Source organism: Perna viridis, chromosome 4 (assembly GCF_037379345.1).
Source record: "Perna viridis isolate PV_CMFRI_1.1 ecotype Kerala chromosome 4, ASM3737934v1, whole genome shotgun sequence".
Taxonomy (NCBI): Eukaryota; Metazoa; Mollusca; class Bivalvia; order Mytilida; family Mytilidae; genus Perna; species Perna viridis.
Genome location: NC_142448.1, coordinates 47,376,122 through 47,396,059, shown reverse-complemented (window position 1 = coordinate 47,396,059; position 19,938 = coordinate 47,376,122). Strand labels below are relative to the sequence as shown.

General features: G+C 33.8%; 1 protein-coding gene across 3 annotated transcripts; it reads left to right on the top strand.

Annotated features, from left to right (window-relative positions):
- The first annotated feature begins 988 nt into the window (after positions 1–988).
- Positions 989–19,911, top strand: LOC148620317 (uncharacterized). Of its 3 annotated transcripts, none has more exons than XM_088581090.1 (5): positions 989–1,840; positions 9,634–9,828; positions 12,653–12,797; positions 13,852–14,262; positions 17,814–19,286. In XM_088581090.1, exons 1-5 carry the CDS (start codon positions 1,761–1,763, stop codon positions 18,009–18,011), a joined length of 1,029 nt encoding a protein of 342 aa, XP_088437216.1. In that variant the 5' UTR covers positions 989–1,760; the 3' UTR covers positions 18,012–19,286. The 3 variants fall into 3 exon arrangements, with proteins under 3 accessions (XP_088437216.1, XP_088437217.1, XP_088437218.1); XM_088581091.1 differs by having other exon boundaries at positions 992–1,840; positions 18,908–19,286; XM_088581092.1 differs by lacking the exon at positions 17,814–19,286 and adding an exon at positions 19,338–19,911 and having other exon boundaries at positions 995–1,840.
- Positions 19,912–19,938: the final 27 nt, after the last annotated feature.

Sequence of the window (19,938 nt, the reverse complement as noted above, 5' to 3'; positions counted from 1 at the left end):
AAGTTCTTTTGGGCAGATGCGATGTATCAAATCACCGAAATTAGGATTGTTTAAAGATAATTTGTCATCTATATAGCAGAAACTGAGATTGAAGGATCTAGCCAAACGATATTCTTTCTTTCTGATCAGATCAGCTATAAAGCCAGCCTCATAAGAGTGAAGGAATAGGTCAGCAAGTAAAGGAGCACAATTTGTTCCCATTGGAATGCCGACCGTTTGTTGAAAAATACGTCCACCACACTGGACAAATATGTTGTCGATTAAAAATTCCAGCATTTTGTAAACATCTTCCTCTGTATATTTGGAAGATGATTTGGAATTATTTTTACAAAGTATTAGGAATCTCTACCAAAAACTATATATTTGTATCTAGATGTACCATCTTTGTTTGGAAAAACAACGATGTATAATGTTTTTAAGTCGGGATTTTAACTGAGTATGGGGAATAGAATAATACAGTGTTGAAAAATCATAGGTTTTAATGCTACTATATTCAGATAATAGTCTTGAACTAATTGTTTCCAAAAGATCTTTCGAATTTTTCAGGATCCACATTGAATTAATACCACTACGGGAGTAACAAGTGTTGTGGTAGGACTGCAGACCATCTTTGACAGTTGTGAGTATAGAAGTGAATGCAGTCAGTAAAGTCGGAAAAAAAAATGATGCCTAGATTTAACACAAAGCAATTACATGACATCTTTAACTCAATTATACATGTAACAAACAAACAAGATGAGAATGATTCAGATATTTTTCGAAAAACTAAACACGACGTTTCCCTCTAAAGATATTAATTGGATAATATCACCGACACGACAAAGGCCGAGATGTACATTGGCCATAATATAATGTAATATGACCGAAACGTTTTAGGGCCGAGGTTGAATGGAAAGCGGTACTGCTATCCCCTGTCCATGTGTCCCCGGAATAAACATTTACTGGTGGTACCAGTATCGTATTGCATATCCCTGAGTGGGTGTACGTCAAAACATGGATGCTATAAAAATATAGTGCATTTTCTTTTTGCCTCTCTACAAACTAATGTGTTGTCAAAAGATATGAACAATGACTTATAAAATAGAGCAAACAACACACTGTAAGATGAAGAACTTTTTAAAAAGAAAATCTAACATAATATCATAAAAATGTTCCACTGAAAAGGTTGGTTTGGTGTATGCAAAACGAAAGTGAAAGTAGGGAAAATGGCTATTTATAGTTCGAGACTACTTTTCTGTCCGATCTTCGTGGACTCACCCATTTTCTTTGCGGGAAATTATTTTTTCACATGTCCTTAGAAATGCTACATAAGTGAAAGTTTTATTGAATCAATTTACATATTTTTTTTAAAAATCCTCAAAATATGCACTTCACTATAGAACTTCTATTAGAAGTCTATGGGAAAATTAATACCATACTGAGACCTACTGTAACATCCTTTCTATGAACTCCCCTGTTCTAGCCCAAGTCGAGTACAACTTGACGAGCTCCGGAGGTATGAAGCTATCAGATTCAGAACCGCTAAGGACCAACCGCAAAACTTCTAAGATATGCAGTAGGTTAATTTTCCCTTTACCAGTCTGTGTATCTAATTGGAAAAGAAGTGATATCGAAAAAAAAACTTCACATTTACTATGAAAGTCAATATGCTGGACCGCCACAAGAAATAATTGATAAAATTCCCATAATGCAGGCACCTGGCTGTCAACAGGAGGAGTGCATTTCTATTTTGACAAAACCCAACTTTGTCCCCTACCTGAATGATGAATTATTATGCAAAACAACGTCTAAAAGAATCAATTCAGGAGGTGAAGAACAATTTTCCTCATCTTGAGACCTGGTATGTACCATGGAATATTTACTGGGTTTGTAAAAAGTAAAGGGTACAGAATGTCCAGAAATTTTTTTATTATCCAGACACTTATTTCAAGAATGGCTGTTTTATTTTTATTTTTTTTTGGCCCGTACGGGTCCGGGTGTTAAATGAATAGGCCTGCAGCAGCCCTAAGCTTGTCGTAATAGGCGACTAAATAGTGCTCAGAACCCTAGCCGGGGCTAGGGCGCTCTTGCCCACATAGCTACCAGGTGGTGGAATGGGGTACCCCGTGTGTGTTACATGTTGGGGTTGTCAGGCTATAATACGGAAAACCGCCACAGGAGGCTAAATTGCCCGACCCTACCAACCTCTCCCTATTTCCAGTGGCAATCAAACTTTGTTGACCCCATTGTCCTTATGGCTCATCCCTTTTTCATTTCATCATTATTTCATGTTCATTCTATCATCAATTTCATGTTCATCATCTAAATATAGCTGAAATACTGCTGCTCGGATGTTAAAGCCCAACAAACAAACACACAAACAAATTATTTCTTTTTGTCTGCATGTATGCACAAATAATATGGCAAGCCAAAGTGGACAAAAATGAGCATTTTCTAATATTAAAAAATGATTTTTTAATATTACAAATTCATTTTCTAATATTACAAATTATATTTCTTATATCACAAAACACTCTTTTGATATTAAAAATTCAATTGAATTTCTAATATTAAAAAAACTATTTTTTGATATTAGAAATTGATTTTCTAATATTAGAAAATGGATTTGTTGTATTCAGTGACGATTTTTTTAATATTAGAAAATCATTTTGTAACATTAAAAAATGTGACTGATTTTCTAATATTGCAAATTCATTTTCTAATATTACAAATTCAATTTGTAATTTTACAAAATGTGTAATATTTTATAATACGTGTACTACTGAATCAGGAATTTATAATATTAGAAAATAAGTGTTTTCTAATATTAAAAAAATGATTTTTTAATATTACAAATTCATTTTCTAATGTTACAAATTCATTTTCTAATATTACAAATTAGATTTGTAATATCACAAAACACTTTTTTAATATTAAAAATTCAATTGAATTCTAATATTTAAAAACGATTTTTTAATATAAGAAATTGATTTTCTAATATTAGAAAATGGATTTGCCATAATCTGTTGCGATTTTTTAATATTAGAAAATCATCTTGTAATATTAAAAAATGTGGCTGATTTTCGAATACATGTATTAAATTCATTTTCTAATATTACAAATTCAGTTTGTAATATTACAAAATGTGTGATATTTTATAATATTATTAAATCAGGAATTTGTAATATTAGAAAATGAGTTTGTAATTTTAAAAAATCTTTTCTAATATTAAAAAAATGATTTTTTAATATTAAAAATTCATTTTCTAATACATGTATTACAAAATATTGATTTTTGTCCACTTTTGGCTTGCCATACAAATAACCTCCATCATGTGCACACTAAATAACCTCATTATGACATAGTATGTTATTTTCAAGTGTGTACCATTGGCATTGAGGTTATTTCAAATAGACTGAAGAAATAGAATAGTCTTTCCTTATAATTTAATTTTAGTTTGATATCCAAATTTGATGAGTTAATTGTTTAAAAGGTTGATGACGTCACAGTCACATTACAAAATTTTAGTCTATGAGATGATGGACAAAATTATTTATCTAATCAGAAAGCATGTTACGTCTGAAATAAATTATTTAAGGCTGTAAAGAAATCTAGGCTACACAGACAATGTATTATTTATGCCTTATTGCCTTAATTTATGCAAAATTTTAAACATTTTACAACAAAATATTTTAATGGAGGGATAGGCTGTCCCCAGAACACTCCCCCTAGATCAACCACTAGTGTTGGTGGGATAGACCGTCAATACTCATGCCTATACATCAACAGTTTGACACAAGAAAAGGTAAGCTCTGCAAAGCTTTTAATCATCAGAGGTAATTTAACTAGCATTTTGGAAATTATACAGTGTTCTCTTATGGTTGCCAGGCTTAAAAGTTAAGTGTATAATACTTAATACTATTAAGTACACAGCCACCCTGCGCTCATATTCCAGTTTAGAGGTTCCTCTAGACCAATTTAGCATGGCGCTGCACCATGCCTTCATCTTCTAGCACCATGCTGCCCTCATAAGTTATGAATTTTACAATGTGACCCCAGATGGCCAACCCAGCTTTCAAGTTATAAGATTAACTTAATTATTTTTACCTAATTAGCATGTAAACATGTACTTCTGTTGTGTTGACACCAATTTATGATACTTTTACAATACTATACTAGGGTGAAGGATTTTATTGCAGGTTTCAGTAAATGATTTGCCCTCATGTCAAGGTGGGGTGCCCCCAATTTAACCTTCTGTGAAGTTGAGTGCCATCAAAATACTAAATTAACCATGCCTTCACAAATTTTTGGGAAAAACACTGTTGTTGTTGTATTTGTACAGTATTAACCACATGCCACCTTGGCCCCATATTCCAGTTGTTGTACATGTATACTGGGGTCTCGCTGTATTATGGTAGTTAATTTTTTGCTAGACTGAGAAACAACAGGTCTCTGGAAAGTGGGTTATTACTTTGTCAGAAGTTATTACAACATCAAACCTTTCATAGCATTAAACTTCTTTTTTTTTACACTTTAACACTCAGTAATTGCTTGCCAAAAGGTGAAGTAAATTTATGTGCATAAAAAAGTGTCCCCAATGTATCACTGTATTGAAAAAAAAATGATCTAAAATCATTTCTTTAAAAAATATTGCAATGCATTTTGTAGGGACATACTTCAACAACTTTTCAATGGATCATGATAATTTTTTTATCCGAATTTCACATTTGAAAATGACTGAAAATATGCTAAAAAAAATTTGAGTTTGTCCCTAGTTTCCCTAACCTTAGGAAAGCTTGATAAATACTTGTACATGCATGTGGTTCTAAAGTATACACTTGGTTCCTAGTTAAACACAACAAATTTTGAAAATGTGCATTGTTCTGTGTTCTTGTTTTAAGATCTTTTATATAGTGGGAACAGAGTATATTAACTACACGCCCACCCTGCCCTCATATTCCAATTGTTGTACATGTATTAACCACACAATCACCGTGCCCCCATATTCCAAATGTTGTACATGTATTAACCACGCAATCACCCTGCCCCCATATTCCAAATATTGTACATGTACATGTATTAACCACACAATTACCCTGCCCCCATATTCCAAATGTTGTAGATGTATTAACCACACAATCACCCTGCCTCCATATTCCAATTGTTGTACATGTATTAACCACACAATCACCCTGCCCCCATATTCCAAATGTCATACATGTATTAACCATGCAATCACCCTGCCCCCATATTCCAAATATTGAACATGTACATGTATTAACCACACAATTACCCTGCCCCCATATTCCAAATGTTGTAGATGTATTAACCACACAATCACCCTGCCCCCATATTCCAAATGTCGTACATGTATTAACCACACAATCACCCTGCCCCCATATTCCAAATATCGTACATGTATTAACCACACAATTATACTGCCCCTATATTCCAAATGTTGTACAAGTATTAACCACACAATCATCCTGCCCCTATATTCCAAATTTTGTACATGTATTAACCACACAATCAGCCTGCCCTTACATTATGTATATTACAATTGTTGTACATGTATTAACCACACAATCAGGCTGCCCTTACATTATGTATATTACAATTGTTGTACATGTATTAACCACACAATCACCCTGCCCCCATATTCCAAATGTCATACATGTATTAACCACTCAATCACCCTCCCCCATATTCCAATTATTGTACATGTATTTACCACACAATCACCCTGCCCCAATATTCCAAATGTTCATGTATTAACCACACAATCAGCCTGCCCCCATATTCCAAATGTATATGTATTAACCACACAATCACCCTGCCCTTACATTATGTATATTACAATTGTTGTACATGTATTAACCACACAATCACCCTGCCCCCATATTCCAAATGTCATACATGTATTAACCACTCAATCACCCTCCCCCATATTCCAATTATTGTACATGTATTTACCACACAATCACCCTGCCCCAATATTCCAAATGTTCATGTATTAACCACACAATCAGCCTGCCCCCATATTCCAAATGTACATGTATTAACCACACAATCACCCTGCCCTTACATTATGTATATTACAATTGTTGTACATGTATTAACCACACAATCACCCTGCCCCCATATTCCAAATGTCATACATGTATTAACCACTCAATCACCCTGCCCCCATATTCCAATTATTGTACATGTATTTACCACACAATCACCCTGCCCCCATAATCCAAATGTTCATGTATTAACCACACAATCAGCCTGCCCCCATATTCCAAATGTACATGTATTAACCACACAATCACCCTGCCCCCATATTCCAATTATTGTACATGTACATACCGGTATATTAACCACACAATCACCCTGCTCCTATATTCCAAATGTACATGTATTAACTACACAATCAGCCTGCCCCCATATTCCAGTTTTTGTGAATGTACATTTATTTACAGTAAAAAGTTTTGCTAATTGCTTATGCTATATGTCTCAGTGCTTATTTAAATTGGTTGTTAGACTCGTTGTACATAAGATAGATGATTTGTCATACAGTCAAAAAAATAGTTGAAAAAAGTAATGCAGATACTAGTTTGAAAAATATACCATTAAATTTGTCCCTATTTTTTCATGCCAAAGTGACTAAAGCTTTCAAAATCTTTCAAAGGCTCTGACTCTGCTGAGTGCTGACATACTTAATAAAACAATCGATCTTAAAAGAGAAGAATGTTTCTGAAAGAGTTAGTGTCATCAGCCATGCCAGCTATTCTACTTGCTCACAACTCTACTAGAATATTTTAAAAATTGGAGCATCACTATACCAGAGTTTGATTATCTTGTAAATTTTTAAGATGATAACTTATGCAAACTTAATTTTGTCATTTACATGTATGAAAAACATTTTAGTAATAATTTCAGCAATGTGCCACACTTAATGTGGCTGCCAGTCCCAGCATTTACTGTATGTGCAATGTATCTGTATGTACAATGTATCTGTATGTATGTACAATGTATCTGTATGTATTTGATTTGAGATCTAGAATGTATTATTTAGTTGATTCCCTACAGTATATGACTGTGCAATTTAAAAAATAGATTACTCCAAACTTCATTTGCCTTACATACATGTACATGTATGACAGTACGTGTAGATATCTAATTGTAATAGAAGTGTGAAAGTCATGAGATATTCTGGTGACTATCCTTTCCTACTGATAGGCTACTGGCATACTGACCATAAACTATTAGACAATTTAGTAATGCTATCAGTTACTAGATTAATTACTAAAATAATGCAGTATTATGAAATTCGAAAGTCTGTAAAGACCAATTAAGGTTTCATTATTTGTATTGCATTTCATAGAACTTCTCAATGTTAGATTACATGTAGGTTTCCCATTTCAATAAATTTCAAAAGAAATTTGCATGAATCATAGTTGTATTTTTATAATTGAAAAGAATCATGTAAGTTGTGAAGCAGGTTGGATAATCGATATAAAATAAGAGAACTATAATGACATTAAAAAGGTAAAAGGGAACTAAATACAAATAATATACAGACAAAACATAATGAAATTCAGAAATTTTGAATGGCTCGATGTGACATGATGAAATCCTTCTTCATCAAGAGAGGTTATCCTAGCAAAGTTTTGGATTGAGCAATCTTATCGATTTCCCTAGTTAATAGATTGTAGTCTGAAAAAGATAGTGAGAAACATCAATGACCATACATATCCCTTTGGCTTTACATGCCAACAGAGGTCAGGTGATCACTTTGTATAGCACAAACAATGCCTCATTGATGAATAAGGTGATTGAGATGGTGAACAGGGTGGTCCAGATGGTGAACTGGGTGGTCAAGATGGTGAAGAGGGTGGTCCAGATGGTGAACAGGATGGTCTAGATGGTGAGCATTTCCAGGAGGCCAACTACAGTGTTTATGACATGGAAGTACATTGTAACTGTGACTTGTTCAAGTGAAAAACAGCGACAGTACCTTTCCAAAGGACCATCAGTTTTCTTGGGACTGCCCACCCCTTTGGGGTGATTGTTTAAACTTGTTACCCTACCATCAACGTAAATTTTAGTTCCTCCATTCTTCACTGTGGAGTCACCATTTTCTCCCTACTGTGACTCCACTGTGTCTCCACTAAATTAAATCACAATAAGAATTGCTTCCATTCATAATACTTTTCATTTATTTTTTCTGTATATAACTCAAATAATTTTAAACTTTAAGAATCATTTAATATAGTTTGTCATGTAAAAAAAAGAATTATACTAAAAGTATATTTTAAAATGATGACTCCACTGTGTTGGGTGGAGACACTGTGACTCTTTTCACAAAGTCTCCACTGTGCAGTGTGGAGACACTGTGACTCTTCTTACAAAGACTCCACTGTGAAGAGTGGAGACACAGTGACTCTTTCCACAACAAAAACTCCACTGTGAAGAGTAGAGACACAGTGACTCTTCTCACAAAGTCTCCTCTGTGAAGTGTACATGAAAATTCATTATTTTCATCTCAAACTTAATACATCTTCCTTTCAAGATTAATGAAGGTCTCCTTGTATTTATATTCTGTGTCAACAGTGGTCCATATTCAGCACTTTTTGCCCTTGTTGATGGCCAAAATTTTGGGCCTCATTTTTCAGTATTTTATTACGTTTTATTTGTATATTTGTTGTATTTAGCTCCATTTTACCTTTTGAATGTGGTTTTTGATCACTTTTTTTTATGATTTTTGTCTCCCACCACTATGCAGAAGGGAACATAGAAATATAGGTGTCAGTCCGTGCATACGTCTGACTTGTCACACTTGTTAACAAACTTCTTGGAAACCACTTGATGGATTTCTTTCAAATTTTGTAGGATTGTTAGTCACCATTTGTAGTCAATCATATTGTGCCACCACTTTGATTCAACAAATTTTACAGGCGTTATGAGCCTTTTGCACTTCAACTTCTTTTGCAGCTACAGGGGACATATGGCTACCAGTTGCTTGTTATTTTTAGCTCATCTGGCCGAAGGCCATGTGAGCTATTGCCATCACTTGGCGTCCATCATCGTCGTTATCAATTATGCAAAACTGTTCTCATCTTAGACTACTTGCCTGATTAGAATCAAACTTGGTATAAATGTTTCTTGGGGTATCCTGCATTGAACTGATGTGGGGATTTTTGATTTGTGGAAAAACATGGCTGTTATTACTAAAAATAGAACTTAGGGGTCAGACATTAGTTTTTCGCATATATCTCCAAAACTGTTAGGTTTAGCTTAATTCTGTCATGGTAAAAGTGTTCAGCATGATGAGACCAATATGTGATCAAATTTTCATTTTAATCTGTTCAGGCATAAAAGTTCTCAGATGCCTCCTTATAAGAGTTATTGTCCTTGACAGGGGAAAACGGCAGGTTTTTTTTTTTTGCAGTTTTCAGCCAATGTCTTGAAAACTATGATAGATTTAAACTTTCATTTGCTGATATGATCCTTATGATAAGTCCTATCAAAGTCTTCTTGAGTCAAAATTGTTGGACAACTTATTTATTGCCCTTGAAAGGCAAAATTCAACCAGGTGAGTGATTCAGGCTCCTGGGAGCCTCTTGTTGTAATTACTGTTTATTTATAAAATACATTGCATTTCAGTTTGCCATATGGGAACAGATCATTCTTATATACTGGGATATGTCAGTATATTGTGCAGCTTGAAAAATTGGTTGATAGCATGATCAAAAGAAGACGACAGTGGAAGTACAGATGTTTCCAGTCACCTCTAGTTTATGACAACTCGTACATGAGAGTTGTTTCAGCATTTGGAACCATGTGTGGATTAGAAGTAGAGTAAGTTAGGTATTATATATTCTAGTTCTTTATGGAGCTCAAAATAATAGGTTTATAAGTGGTGAAGTAAGATATAAAAATTTCCAATGTTGCAGACCCTTTGTTTCTCAAGGGAAAAAAATACAGCATATACACTCAAATACCAAAGTTTGCTTTTTTTTTCTTCTCTATATTTGCCCAGAAGAAATATTTTGACAAAACTGAGATTGAAATGCCTTAATTTGTCTATCAATAAAAAGTTTATGGTAGAACCTTGCTGGTAGGTGGAATAAATGTTTGAGACCCTAATAGGACAATGTTAGTCAAAAGTGATATATATACTGAGTGAATTTAAACTCTTTAAAGGCTTTTAAAATAAAATGTTACATTTTATGATAATTGAAGCAACTTTTCAAACATATCATAAATAATGGAGAAAGATGGCATACATGTTTGTACTGTACAGCTGAAAAAAAATGTCTAGGTTCTACAGGTAAAAAATTATAATAAAAGTGTGTCAAATTTGTCATTAGCAGGAGAGGCACATCTTCAATATGTTAAAGAATAAAACATTGTGCCAAGTTTAAATGACATTGGTTTAAAACTTGTTTAGGGTTACACATTATGGGAAGTATGTACACATACATGTACCTTCCACAGCATAAACTTATTAAGTGGCAAAAAATATTCCACATGCTGCTGTTGGAAAATATTTGTCAGATTTTGCCACTATATATACTGTACCTTCTTTGGACATGTATATATTTGGCACATTTTGTGACTTCTTTGTCTTTTGATTTAGGCTTTCAGTTTTGAGTGTCTGAATCAACATAACAATGTGTCAGCTACATTTATGACCTGTAAATGACCTCAACCTCTGAACTAGTTAAAATGATTGGATTTTTGATATTCATACCATATAATACCATTATTACCTGATTATGTCCTATATGTTAATAAATATGTAATTTCATATTGGCCCTGTTACAGGTTTGAGGTCTGTCATATTGGTAGAGGTGGTTGTATTGGCCCCCGAGGCATTGCTGAGGGCCAATACGGCTGTCGAAGCCAATATGATAGACCAAAACCTATAACAGGGCCAATATGAAATTACGTATTTATTGACAATTTTATTAACCAACTCAATGAGATGATTTTCATGTTTTAGCAAGAACGTGTAGGTTAATTTGCATTAAACAGTCTTAAGTACCCTTTTGTATAAAATGGAAGATTTTTGTGTGTATCTGCTGCTTTTAGTCCTGGTGATCAAAGTTCCTGAAATAACACAATTCTGAAAGCACATTTTAGATATACAAATGTGCAGTTTAAGATATATTATGCTCTTTTATTTTGGACATTACAATAGACTTGCTAGGTGTTATAAATTATTGGTTTGCATATTATAATTATGTTGGATTCCTTTTTTTTCTTTTTTGGTTTTCTATGTGCATATCCTTTGATTCTAGTTTGTCTTGTTTATGTTACATAATGAATGTTTTCATTTTTGGTCTGAAGCTCCTTAGAGCTTGTGATTGTATTTGAATGACATGCCAAATCAACCTTATTCCAAGTTTCTCATTTGTTTGGTAAATTATATACATGTTAAGGTACATATGCATAAATAATCCAGTAGGATAATGCAGTGAAGTGAGAATATCTAATTGGAAATGGCGTTTTCAAACTACCGGAAGTTCTGATGCCGTATTGGCCCTGGTTTGATCGATATTGGCCCTGTATAGATGTCCAGTTTGAATTCATATTAATTGGTCAGTTTTTGACATATTTTTGCATATTTTGGGTAGTCGGTTAATAATTGACTATATTATTAAAAAGTTTAAGCTACAGTGTCTCAAGTCAGCATAAAAATATGTGGGTTACGAAAATATACTTTTCAGTTTTATTCGCAGTATTTCTGATTTTAAAATAATTTCAGTAAACTGAACTGGAGGTTGAATTGAAACATTGACAACACTTTGCTTGTCTTGTTGTCTGGTGTTTGTTGTTTGACAACACCTGGTGTGTCTTGTCTGGTGTTTGTTGTCAGACAATGCTTGTCTTGTTGTCAGGTGTTTGTTGTCTGACAACACTTGGTGTATCTTGTTGTCTGATGTGTATGTCTATCATACCAATCAGACAACAAACAAGGCTACCATGTCAGTTTATAGAACATAGGAGTAAAATCACTTGTTTAAGTTAATACATTAAATATAAAAAAAGAAAGAGAAAAAAAATAAAGGAAACCTCCCTTCTTTTAAAGATTTAAGAGCCCTACTAAAATCACCATTTAAATAAAGTTGTTTGATGACTCTTTATATTAGATTAATATTGCTCCTGAAAGGTGAAAGAAACACCTTATTTTTGCTATTTTTAGATAATTAGGGAGGATCATTAGCAACATCTTGTATATGAAGATGCTCTGAAACATGAATGCTCAAAATCATTTTGTTAGAAGTGAAGTAATTTGGAAAGGAAATAAACAGTTAGGAAGAGATTGTTTGATTTTTTTAAAGCAGATCATCTGATATACAGGGTGCATTAAAGGAAGTCTCGCATATTCCAGTTGGTCAAGACATCAGCGATATACTGTAGCAGCATAGCAGCACATTATCAACAAAGCCAAATGTTTATTAAATACAAATAATTCTGTCCCTCATAGGTAAAGCATAAAATAATTTTATTCTTAAAACCATGGTAGATAAAGAGAAATAATCCAGATCTCATTATATTTTGTGTATAAAAAAATTATTAAACATTCTGCTAAGCTTGATCAAACAATATGATCTGTCCTGGTGAGCTATTCAGGCTCTTTTAGAGTCTCTAAATTAAATGAGAATATTTATTTTAGGGAAGGAGATGAAGGAAACCTGTCTATATGGAATCATTTGAGAGGAATAAATAAAACAGTAATCTCCAAGCCAGATTTACGATTTCATTGCACAGGAGAAGACTTTTCAAGAAAAAACAATTTAGGGTTACTTAACATTACAGAGGTATTTAAAATGTATTAGTTTATGAATTTTCACGCTTTTTCTCAATTGCATGGATGTTGGACCCAATCCCATAAATAGCAGGATAATCATTGGTTTGTCCACATTTCTTGTAAGAGCAACTCCTCCTTAATTGAAAAGAGAAATTAATGAAATTTTTGATGGATGGTTGGGCATTTTACAATTTATATAGATGTGCATGAAGGATTAAAAAACCTTAGTGAGCATGCTTACAATACCTCATGCACCCATATTTGCACTCTTTAAAAACTCAGTCCCTAACCAAAAAGAATGGTCTTCATTGACCAATATGAAAATCAATCCCATTCAAGATTTTATTTCTACTAATTGAGGAAATTTGTCAAAAAATGGCAGCACTATTCAAACAACAAGCTTAAATCATTAATTTTGTAATTATTAAAGTAATCCTGCTTGAAGGTTTACATGTTAAAACCTGCTAGTGCAACTCCTGTCAAATTGTTCAAGGGATGTCATTAAAATTTTATTAGAAAGTTGAGTAACATATGTAGATGTGCATGAAGGAATATAATTGACTCCAAAGAAGTATAATCTATCTGAAAGGTTGCATTTTCAACATTGTACAACAGACCCATCGAAATTCATTTTGCCTTTGCTTGACCAAATCCTGAATTTGACACTTTTTTCCAATATGGGCAAACTAAAATTTTTTTTTTCTACAGCAATTGAATTTTCAGTTCAGTGACAATTTTTTGTTAAACTTTGGTGAGTTGTTTTTTTTAATTGATGTGAGCTCCATTTTTATTTTTTTTGCATTTTAGTTTTGAGATTTTATTCTTTCTCAAATGGTGTGATTTTCTTTTTAGGATTATACCTCAAAAACTCCTGCAGCAATTTCAGTGAAATTTTGGTGCATTGTTTATTGATACTGATTAAAGCTCCTTTTCAATTTGCATTGGACATTTTGATAACTAGGAAAACTTGAAAGTTGGTATTGTGGTAGAGATGGAACAAGCTCTACAATAATATACAGAAAAATATGTGAATGTGTTGAGTTGGTTGAATTAAATGTTTTCAGGTGAAAAACAAAGGCAGATATTCAAAAGCTAAATGTAAGAGGAAACATGAGAGTGGTCAGAGTACGAGAGGAAAAAGAAAACGTTACAGTGTGTCATATTCATCTTCGTCTTCCTCATCTGAAACCAACCAGTCTGATGAAATATTGTCTGTATCTGATTCCAATAGAGGAAAAAGGAAACAGATCACTGTGTCATCTTCATCTTCATCTTCATCATCTTTAACCAACCAGTCAGACGAAAACTTGCCCACAACTGAAAGTCTCAGTATAGAGTATGATATTGGTGAGCATGTCTTAGGACAACATGCTGGAGAGCTTTTGTTGGATCTTCACACCTACATGGAACAACATGAAAGTAAACAACAGCCATCAAAACTGACTATGCCTGGGATAATAATTAATAAAACCATGGTAAGATTTTTGTACATTTTCTTAACCATTATATCTGTACAGGATATTTTGGCTGATCACTCACTGTAAATTTGACTGCATACTTGGTAATGGATCAAGAATTGATGACTGATGACCAGTCTTGTTTATATTATTACCCCTACTTTCCACAAACTAATTTGGGGGATATGTAGGAACACCCTGTCTGTCTGTCTGTCTCTCTCTCTCTCTGTCTGTCATTCACATAACTTGTTAGCCCAACTCTTCCTAATTTTGAAGAAATTTATATGAAGGTTTGATATCATATGTGACTGTGTTTGTCACTCGAATGCCTGCAAAGGGAGATAACCAAACTTAAATGTATATAGGTCTTGCTAACCACTTCTAAGGTTTTCATTACTTTACATGTTAAAAAAGTAATTTTCAAAGTTTCACTGTAAATTCCCAGGACAAATGACATCTTAAAGTTGCATACCATTGCAAAGCTTTGAAAATAAGGCTTTCAAAATTATTATGCTAATGATACGATGATTGTAGAAATTCTTCACAAAATTTACTTGAATAAATAATTCTGAAGATCCACATTTTTACCTTTTCTGCTAACTGACAGCATGGAGGCAAATTACTCACACATGTAAACAATATTCATACACTTTTGTAGTAAATTACAGGTATGATTTTAAAGTACACATTTTAACAATTTACGTCACACCTATTTCATCACTGTGTGATTCTTAATCTGTGCTGTGTGACAATGTGAGTACATTGTACTTTCAATATCCCAAGCAGTGTGGTTGGGTATTTCAAGGATGACGTCAAGTTATGAGTCAGTTTTACTGATAAAAATCTTGTTGCTAAGTTGTTTTTATACGCCCGTCAAAGACGGGACGTATTATGGTATACCATTGTCCGTCCGTCCGTTGTCCACACTTCGGACAATAACTCAAAAACACTTTCACCAACTTTTATGAAACTATGGTGAATTGTTCATATCTATTGATATAAATTCCCTTTCGATTTTTATAAATTTCAGATTTTTTTCGTTTCTGTGTTATGAATTTTTATACTTAAAAAAGGGGGATTTTCAAGTTTTGGACAGTAACTCAAAAATGCTTCACCAACTTTATTGAAACTTTGTTGAATAGTTCATATCTATTGTTGTGAGCTCCCTTTTGATTTTTATTTATTCACAATGTTTCTTGTTGATCATATAAATTCATTAAAAGCATAGGGACAAGTTAAAGGGGCAGTGGGCGTATCATGCCCTTAAAGCACAGCTGTTTATTTAAAATACCTTGCACAATGCACCTCTTAAAATATAGCCAGATTACCCATATCACTACACTGATTTTATGGGAAAGTGGAAATAATGACCAGGAAAGGCAATTTTCCTCAAATTATGCATTTCTCTGAAATATACCATAATTTAGCTTATAGTCTCACTAACCACTTCTAAGGTTTCCATTACTTTACATGTTAAAACTGTAATTTTCAAAGTTTCACTGTGAATTCCCAGGACAAATGACATCTTAAAGTTGCATACCATTGCAAAGCTTAGAAAATAAGGCTTTTGAAATTATTATGCTAATGGTACGTTAATTGTATAAATTACATATATGATTTTAAAGGAAACATTCTCAGCTTTATTTTTTCTACTTTCATTCAGAATACACACAAATAATGCACTTACAATGCATACATGTAGGTCTAGGTTAAGTGTGTTTTTGGTACTACATAGGGGTAGCCATTTGACCAGGAAGTGGTTAGTGAGACCATATGTTAAAACCTTGTAAGTGCAACTCTCCGAAGTCATTTAATGGATTTTAATGAAACTTTAAAGAAGCTTAGGCATTGTATGCATATGTGCATGAAGAAATATGGCTATTGTCTGATGCCTTCAAATCCAATATCAGGGTTTTACATATGACAACCTTATAAACTGCTTAATAGATTTAACTGAATTTTCATTGGTAGATTTCTGTGGATGAAGTTAATTTCTTCATAAGAACAATTTTAAATTTTATTTGCAGCTTCAGTGGGTTTGATTTTTCTGTATCACACTTGTGAAAAAAACTTTTGACTTGTTTGATTTATTCCATTTCGTCCATGGGTGGACATAGGGCGACTACAGTTTCTCTCCATTCGCTTCGGTTTTGGGCGATGGTGTTACAATTCTTCCACATTAGTCCTACTCTCTTCAGTTCAGAGTTCAAACCCCTCCTCCAGGTGTTCTTTGGTCTTCCTCTTTTTCTTTGCCCTTGGGGATTCCAATCTAAAGCTTGCTTTGTAGTGTTTTTATTGTTCTTCCTTAAAGTATGACCAATCCATTTCCATTTTCGGGTTCGAATGGTGTTTTCTATTGGTTGTTGTTTTGTTCTTTGCCAGAGTTTCTTGTTTGTTATTTTTTCTGGCCATCTGATATTCAGTATATTTCTTAGGCACTTGTTAACAAAGACTTGTATAGATTTCATGGTGTTTTCTGTTTCTCTCCAGGTCTCGCAACCATATAACAGGACAGACTTAACATTGCTGTTGAAAATTTTGATCTTAGTAGTCGTTCTCAGTGTTCTACTTTTCCATACTGGCTTTAGAATGGAAAAAGCCTGTAATGCTTTCATCTTTCTGGCTTGTACATCTTCGTCAGTGCCTCCAGTTGTACTCATGACACTTCCAAGGTACGTAAATTTATCTACATTCTCTATCTGTTGGTTATTTACCAATATTGGATCCATCTGGTTTTGTTGGATTCTCATGGCTTTGGTTTTGGCTGTGTTGATATACAATCCTGTTCTTTTAGCTGTTTCTTCGATATGGTTGACCTGGTGTTGGGAATCTTGAAGACGATGCGATAGTGTGCATATGTCGTCTGCAAATTCGAGGTCTTCTAGACGAGATGTTAGTGTCCATTGTATACCATGAGGGTCGTTGTAAGCTGTTGTTGCTATCCAGTCGATGACTATGAGAAAGAGAAGGGGAGAGAGAATGCATCCTTGCCTTACGCCAGTTGTTACAGGGAAAGGATCCGTCAATGTACCAGCATGTATGACCTGACAAGAGAATTCTTCATACAGTAACTTAATCATGGAAATAATCTTTGGAGGAATCCCATAGTGTCCTAGAATGTTCCACAAGACCTGATGATCTATGCTGTCAAATGCTTTCTGGAAGTCAATAAAGTTTAGATATAGGGATGACTGCCATTCGATCGTTTGCTCAATAATTATTCTGAGTGTTGCAATCTGGTCGACACATGATCGTTCTTGTCTAAATCCAGCTTGTTCATCTCTCAGCTTGCTATCAATTCAGATGGAAAGAACACTTTAGTGAGGTATTGAACAGACCACCACCAACAAATCCACCAATACTTGAAGAAGGTCCAACACTTTGACTTGTTAAATAAGTACTTAATAAAATGAGTATTAAATGAAGTAACATTTTACCACACAATAACCCACTTATTTTGAATGTTTCAAATTCAGTTTTCTGCTGCTGTTGACACAATTTGGATTTGTTGGGTTTTACAAATTTAAAAGAAAGACAACATCGTAGTTTTCTTATTTAATTTTTTACAGGTGACCTTGACTCTTTTGGAAATTTCTTATCAACATTATGGAAAACTTGCCTGTGCTGAAAAGCTAACTATTGAAGACAGAGCTGCCATATATTATTCACACCCAAAGGATTTGTTAGATGAACATACAATGCCCATTGTAGTTGATGCTTTTGTAAAGTTAAATAATATTGAATCAATTATAAAGTATCCTGATTGAAAAAACAATTTATGATTGATGATGGGCTAACAGGTTTTTATTCCATCAGTCATTTACTGGCATTGCCAATGGGGACTACTTTTGATTTGTATTCCAACAGTCTCCTCCTGGCATTACCAAAGGGGACTACTATTGATATGTATTCCATCAGTCACCTCCTGGCATTGCCAAATGGGACTACTATTGATTTGTATTCCATCAGTCACCTCCTGGCATTGCCAAAGGGGACTACTATCGATTTGTATTCCATCAGTCACATACTTGCATTGCCAAAGGGGCTGCTATTGATTTATATTCCATCAGTCACCCACTGGCATTACCAATGAAGACTATATACCGTGTTACCAAAAGGAACTAATATCTTTGTATTCCATCAGTCACATATCTACCACATTGCCAAAGGGAACTAATATGTTTGTATTTCATCAGTCACCTATTTACCACATTACCAAAGGGAACTAGTATGTTTGTATTCCACTTGTCACCTATCTTCCACATTACCAAAGGGAACTAATATGTTTGTATTCCATCAATCACCTATTTACCACATTACCAAAGGGAACTAATATCTTTGTATTCCATCAGTCACATATCTACCACATTGCCAAAGGGAACTAATATGTTTGTATTCCATCAGTCACATATCTACCACATTGCCAAAGGGAACTAATATCTTTGTATTCCATCAGTCACATATCTACCACATTGCCAAAGGGAACTAATATGTTTGATTTCATCAGTCACCTATCTACCACATTACTAAAGGGAACTAATATCTTTGTATTCCATCAGTCACATATCTACCACATTACTAAAGGGAACTAATATGTTTGTATTCCATCAGTCACATATCTACCACATTACTAAAGGGAACTAATATGTTTGTATTCCATCAGTTACCTACTGGTATTGCCAAAGAGGACTACTATCTATTTGTATTCATTTGGTTACCTACTGGCATTGCCAATGAAGACTACTATTGATTTGTATTCGACCAGTCGCCCACTGCAGTGGCAGTTCCAGGAAATGGTGGAGGTTGGCACCCTTCCTTTATTTATTGGAAAATTTGTCATTTTTATGTGTAAAATTGATAAAAATGGCAGATAATGTTGTTGAACCCTGGCTGGCACCCCTCTTTTCAGAGTGTCTGGATCCACCCCTGGACTAGTATTGTGAAAGAAGACTACTACATACTTGTATTTGATCACTTGTTCGTGTTTCTAGATTTTTCTGAATGCTTGTAGATATTAAAGATGTTATGTGTATTAAAATGATTTTTTTGTACTTTAATTTACTATTTTATTTAGCACTGTTGTTATTTTACAGAGTTAGAAGTCTTTTACTAAGGAGATTTACTGTAAATAACAACTTCCAGGACCTTTCTTCTGAACTTTTCAATATATTGAGAGGATTTCTTGTGTGTCAGTGAGTAAATGATGGATTACAGATCTAATCATTACATATATGTAATACAGAGATATCCATAGGAAATATTAAATGTTAACCATAACATGATTGGGATCAGTAGGCTAATAACATAAAGAAAATATTTTTTCATGTCTGCATCAATGGATTTGCTCAGATATTTTTCAAATGAGTTTTTTTGACAGTTATCTGCCCTTGGAATGTTCATTAACAGTTCATTTCAATGAAATTATATCTCAATTTACTTAACTTAAACCTTTACTAAGGCAGCATTCTTTAAATTTTCCTTTGGGGGGGGGGGGGGTTGGGGAGGTGGCCTTAAGATCCCTCCTCGGTCATATAGGAAAAGCATTAAATTGTGAAGGATGCAGTGTAGCAGTTAAAGTGAGAAAGTAAGATTGTTATCAATATATGCTTTAAAAAATGTCTTAATGATTCACAATTAAAAAAGGTTGCTTTTAATGATTCTATCAGTAGGTAAAAAAATAATGACTTGCTTATA

Excerpts from the sequence above, each read along its gene's own strand:
- LOC148620317 (XM_088581090.1), top strand. The coding sequence starts at position 1,761 with ATGATGAATTATTATGCAAAACAACGTCTAAAAGAATCAATTCAGGAG. Across the intron at positions 12,798-13,851 it reads GGTTACTTAACATTACAGAG|GTGAAAAACAAAGGCAGATA; the intron begins GTATTTAAAATG and ends AAATGTTTTCAG. Across the intron at positions 14,263-17,813 it reads TAATAATTAATAAAACCATG|GTGACCTTGACTCTTTTGGA; the intron begins GTAAGATTTTTG and ends AATTTTTTACAG.